Raw genomic sequence first — 6,000 nt, forward strand, 5'->3', positions numbered from 1 at the left:
AGTCCTCTGGGTTACTAGGTCAAAGACCTGATCTGGGCGTTCCTACCCTACTTAGAAGTGACTTAGGTTGGGGTTCCGGAAATCGGGAGCAGAGAGAATGTGACAGTAAAATTAAAGGGCAAAAAAGAAGACAAGTAGTGGCAAAAGAGGTGTGGGAGATAAGAAAGGAGAGTATATATGTGGTTAGGTTTTGGAAAAACATTATTTATTTTATACTTTAAGTTGCTCTCTGTGTTTATTCCTACTTTGTATAATAAAAAAACAACTGGCTGTGTAGTATGATGGACTCCTTGGCATGTGTTCTGGGTTCAGGGTTAACCTAAGGATGCCTCCAATGGTTACAACGGATAGAAACTGTCAGCTTGCCTTGTTACAACTGTCATGAAAGCTGCAGGGTGCCATGTGTGGGTGGGTGTCCCTTAGCACCCCAATGCTCCAGACTGTGCTGATAGCATACAGTGTCTAAAACTGTGCCGGCTTTCAGAAAATAAGAGCAAAAGCTGAAGTAGGTACTATGCCTTATTCAAGCACATTTCTCATGTAAGCTTAGTATTGTTAAAACAAGATTTGGACTAGTTAAGTTATTACTCTTAATTTGAAAGAAAGCAAATTATATCAGAGCTTACTACACATCTTACAATGAAGAGAAATAAATGGGAGCACAAAATGGATGTTATTTGTCTTACTGGACAAATAAACAAAATATCAAAAGGTTAAGTAACTGTGGAAAATGTGATATTACTTCATCACTCTGTCACAATACAGAAATAACAAATCTATCTATCTATCTATCTATCTATCTATCTATCTATCTAATCTATCTATCTATCTATCATATAGTGCCTTTCACATCTATCTATCTATTATATAGTGCTTTATCTATCTATCTATCTATCTATCTATCTATCTATCTATCTATCTATCTATCTATCTATCTATCTATCTATCATATACTGTAGTGCCTTTCTTACCTATCTATCTATCTATCTATCTATCTAGTATATAGTGCATTTCTTACGTATCTATCTATCTACACCTGATCACACAGGACTAAATTTCATATCACGTACACTACATTAGAGATTTCTGTTTTGCTCACATATTAGGAACGTTTTCATAATAAAAAGGACCAATTTCATACCTAAAGAACCCATCCCAGGATTAAGGATTCTTTGACAAGCTGGGGTTGTACAAGAAACCAGGCAGCCCAGTAAAGAGCCAGTTTAGTGCCATTATTTTTAAGAGTGTAGACAAATATGCTCTTTTTTAATACATTATAATATTTTACCCAACAACATTATAAGGTAAGTAATTGTGCTAACTTAAAAATGAATATGATTGAACTGATTTGAAATTGTAATATTCCTAAATCATATTTTCAAAGGAATTTTATTTAGCTAATGAAGCACTTACTGTTACGGCATGAAACAAATGCCCGCAGTGACCACAAATCTGTTCACAAAAACTGCCTGGCATGGCAGCGGTGAGACTCAAGTGTCACTCGATCAGCTTTGACATTTTTTTGCTGTCTTACCATTTGCTGCTTGGCAAGAGAAATAAGGCAAACGTCTGTCCTTGACAGCTGGAAAAAGATAACTAATACGTTTGCATTTAAATGTCAGTCTATTTCTTTGCAGGATGCACTCTTAAAAATAAGGGTGTCAAAGTAGCTCTTCAAAGCAGTGCCGTAAATTGTTCCCAAAAGACCCATTCACATGAAAGTTCCAATAAAAGCCGTTATTTATTTCTGTCCATAACAGGCTCCATACTGTAAATAGCCAAGCCTAGATGATAACAGATTTTCAGATTGGTTCTTGATTTTAAATGGACTTGTGCTGCTTAAAACATCAGCAAAGTTCAGGTTTTCTTGATCTGTCGTCCTGTAGCCTGCACTCTTAAAAAACAAAGGTTCTTTAATGGCACTTCATGGCTCCTTACTGGGTTGTGTGGTTCCTTGATGGACCTTTGCTTGACCAAGCACCATTTCATTCTGGGAAGGGTTTTTCCATATGAAGTTGGTGGTTTGTGCTTTGAAATTTCTTCTAATAAAAAAATGAAATATTTAATGTATGATATTCTACCTTGTAGGACACTAACAAATGAAGAAAACCTGAACTTAGCCTGTTTTATTGTATGTAGCAAGAGCCCTTTTAAAGTCAGGAACCCATTTACTGGTCTCAGATCTGTTACTTCTATTTGTGGTTATTTAGTGTACGGAGCCAGTTACAGATCTAAATAGGTAACGGCTCTTTTCTGGAACCTTCCCGCAGATGGGTCTTTTGGGACCCTAAAATGGTTCCTCTACTGCATCGCTCTGCAGAACCACTCTGGCACCTTTGTTTTTAAGAGTGTATTATACATTAAAGATTTCTGTTTTGCCCACATATTAGGAGCCTTTTCAAAACCCAAAGGACCAACCAGATGTGCAAGCAGCCCTTCGCAGAATGATATGGCGCTTGTCAGGCAATATTTCTGTGAAGAATCACATAAATGAGCAAAAAAAAAACCAAAAAGAACCATTTTGTACAGTCTTAAGAATAAAAGGGCCAGGGCGGCTCTTCAGGGCGATGCGTTCCCGCATGAGACCCATCCACGTGAAGGTGCCATACAGAGCCATCTATTGATTTTGACCAGTTACTTGTTCCATACAGTAAATAACCACGAATGGATGGTAACAGATTTGTGAACACCAACGGTCATGATTTTAAAAAGACTCCAATAACAGGGTAAGTCCATAGCCTTCACTAAAGTAAAGATTTCAGCGTTTTTTGATATATTAGGAAGATTTTCAAAGCACATATGTGAAGAAGCCTTCAATAATGAAATGGTGCTTGGTCACCCAATGGTGCTGGAACCCAGTATAAAATGCTATTAAAGAAGCAGCACTCTAAAGTGTATAGGCAGTCAATATTAATTCACCAAAGCTAATTTTATATTTCTTAAAAGCACATATTGTTTCTATTGTTGTCTTATATTTTCCATCTCTCTTTCAAATCATAAACCAGGAAATATTTATTTAAAGCAAGGTATAGAATGCGAGTTTCTTGCCCTAACTTATTTTTACCCGTGTCATGAATGGGAAAAGTTTAGAAACAAAAGCAATACCAAATAATAAGCAGTGAAAGACCCTCAGTAGTATTTAAATGTCCATCGCATATATGAATTTGTAGCGTCTGCAAAACATCGTCATAGAGAAAAGTCGTTAAGGTATAAAAAATATGATGTCATAAAGGTGGCATAAAACGTTTTAAATGCCAAAAATGCCGATATGGTAAAGCCATACTTACTGAGAGGCCGTCGATATATAAAGTCTTCCGACAATTCTCTTTTAATTTCAGAGTTAAGAAGTGAGAATATACCATCTTGAGAAATCTCGTTATCCTAAAATATAAAAAAAAAAAATATTTCAGTTGTTTGCCATTGAATACTTCTGGACTCTTGATTAGTAAATCAAAATGTAACATAAAGTTTTGTTTTCATATTCCGTAATGATTTTTAAGAAGATGCCCATCGGATATCCCAGCCCCGTGAAAATGAGCGGAGCGCCGGCAGTTGGCACTGCACAAGACTCCGCTCCGCTAATATAACTGAAGTGTAAAGTACAGAAATATTTCAGGATCGTTTTGAATCAAGCACACATTTTTTCAGCTATGATGTCGCGGTCAGGCAGCGTTTATTCCAACATCCCGGCAGCATCAGGTACAATTGAAGAACAAACCCGAGACGGGACGCAAGTCGGTCACAGAAATGGCTTTTCTGTTAGAGTGTAAACCTTAACCCCGTTCGAAACTGCGTACTTATATAAACAGGGTACATTTTAACATTTTTTTTCTTCTCAACATTAAAATGAACTTTAACAGATATCCGGCAGAAAATCCGGCATTTTGGAGCATGGTTAAACAAAGTATAGAAATGATTTCTTTATACACCAATATCGGGTTAAACGTGCAGCCAGGGAATGTCAGAGTGGAATTATCATTTGAGTTCTGGATGCAAAGATAATGTAATAAAGCAATAAAGGAATATTAAAAGAATCAAACACGACGTTCGCATGCCGTTTCTCACCTCCAAGTATCTGCTTTCACCCCTGAGAGCTGACAGGCAGATCAAGAAGAAATAAAAGTGAACTCTAAAAGCAACAGACATTGCGACGGTAACAGTGAGAAGATCCTGAAGGTTTGGTATCTTCAGTGCGTCCCTTTTTTTAATAGACTCGGAGGAGTTGAGCTTTTAAAGCAGCGCACAGCTGCAAAAGAAACTCATTCATAAGAGTCCCGTTCCGATAGGCTATCTTGTCTTTTTGCCAAAAAATGACGTGGCTGTGACGATATCAAGGCACACGAAGTCCATTATCATATAAAGAGAAATTTCTCCCTCGCTGATTCTGTTATTAACGGTGTCGCCTTTGCCTCACAAAAATATTTCTTTTCCGTGTAGGTTTTTAGTGACTAGAGAGCTCAATAAATGCTACAAATTGCCAGGAGCGACGGAGATGTGATATGCAGTAATAGGAAAGACATGAGCTTTTGAATGCTTTGAGGGTCTTGATGCCCAGATAAATAATAAATCACGGTGTACCTTTTTAAGCGCCACAGCAGGTGTATTTCGAATAACGTAATTTAAGAAATTACGAGAATCTCACTTCCTCGGCCAGTACAGTTAAAGAATAAGAGGCCCATCTATTTCATCCAGCTTTGGGAAAAAAAAAATGTCCTGACTACTTCAGAGATCTTTGAAGCAGCCGAACACAAGTAAAGAAACCGAGATTGAGCAGGACTTGTTTTCTGCATGCTAGGGGGATCGGCTATAGCCACCACTCTGAAGTGGGTAAGGGGGCAAGAGAGTGGCTGGGTGTTGATTTATTTTGTTTGTTTGAGAGAACACTTTATTACCCTGGGTACCCCGATTTTTCAGCCACATACATGTATGCTACATGAAATGAATTGTGTTATCACACGAGGGCCTGTCGCCTCCTCCAGGCTTAATTGCTATCTTTAGCATCATACTGCTGGGATCGGCTTCAGCTTCTCTATAAATCCTTAGTTTGATTATATAGGTTTAAAAATGGGTGGATGGAGGGTTATGTTTGAGAACATGGATGGATTTGAATGCGTTTTGCGGTTTTGGGCTTAGTGTTCTTTTTTTAGGGCGAGTGTTGGTAAGTATCTGGTGTTCTTGTTCTTATGGCTTGCCACATTGACATCTTTGAGAGACATTTCATTATGAGGCAAGGCTTAGAAATTATTTCTTTCTGGTATGACCCAGCAAACATATTGGCCCTGTGAGGGCAGTGTGAAAGACAGGGGCACTATTCGACCACTTGAACCCTCAGACCAGACATCAGACCCCAGATAAAAGTCCAATATGACTTTATTTTATAATAATAGTGTGCGCTAAGCACTCTACACTCCACTATACTCATAAATAAACACAATAATAATAGCAATAATCAATCCTCCTCTCCCAGACACTTAGCCACCCTTCCTCCCAGCTCAGCTCAACTCAACGCTCTGGTTTCACTGTCCTTTTTATAGTCCTTGACCCGGAAGCGTTTCACCCTCTCTGTCCATGTGTCTTGGAACACTTCCGGGTCAGATAAAAAACCTTCTTTTCTTCACCCTGGAAGCACATCGTTCCCTTTGTCCACGTGACTCTGACGTATTTCCTGGGTGTAAGGCAAATAGTCTCTGTGCCTCCCTGCAGCGTCCTCTAGCAGGCCCCAAGGTATCCAAAAGGGCTGAGAATAAAAACTACATTGTCCAGTATTCCCTGCTGGCATTCGGGGCACCTCCATGCTGCAGGAAGGGCTCCACCTGGCGGCCTGGGAGTGTTGGCCGAGATGACATGCCGGCCATATCCCACCGCAGCTAACAATGGCCTGATAGGGATTTATCCACAACATTGGCACCAAAACGCTGGCCCAGTGTGGGCAAACAGAGAGGGAGCTCAAATGTGGTCACAAAGCTGAAAAAAAGTCCATACCTTAATAGGCCATCCATC

General features: G+C 39.1%; 1 protein-coding gene across 1 annotated transcript in view; it reads right to left on the reverse strand.

Moving 5' to 3' along the window:
* LOC120532426 (corticotropin releasing hormone binding protein) overlaps nt 1-4,436 on the reverse strand; it is a 42,070-nt gene extending 37,634 nt beyond the window's left edge. Inside the window, exons 1-2 of the mRNA XM_039758405.1 lie at nt 4,066-4,436; nt 3,288-3,381 (exon numbers count right to left, since the gene is read on the reverse strand). Coding sequence (XP_039614339.1) covers nt 3,288-3,381; nt 4,066-4,146 — 175 coding nt within the window. The 5' untranslated portion in view covers nt 4,147-4,436. The remainder of the gene's footprint in view (nt 1-3,287; nt 3,382-4,065) is intronic.
* Between the last annotated feature and the right edge of the window lie 1,564 nt (nt 4,437-6,000).

This window comes from Polypterus senegalus, chromosome 7 (genome assembly GCF_016835505.1).
Source record: "Polypterus senegalus isolate Bchr_013 chromosome 7, ASM1683550v1, whole genome shotgun sequence".
Classification (NCBI taxonomy): Eukaryota; Metazoa; Chordata; class Cladistia; order Polypteriformes; family Polypteridae; genus Polypterus; species Polypterus senegalus.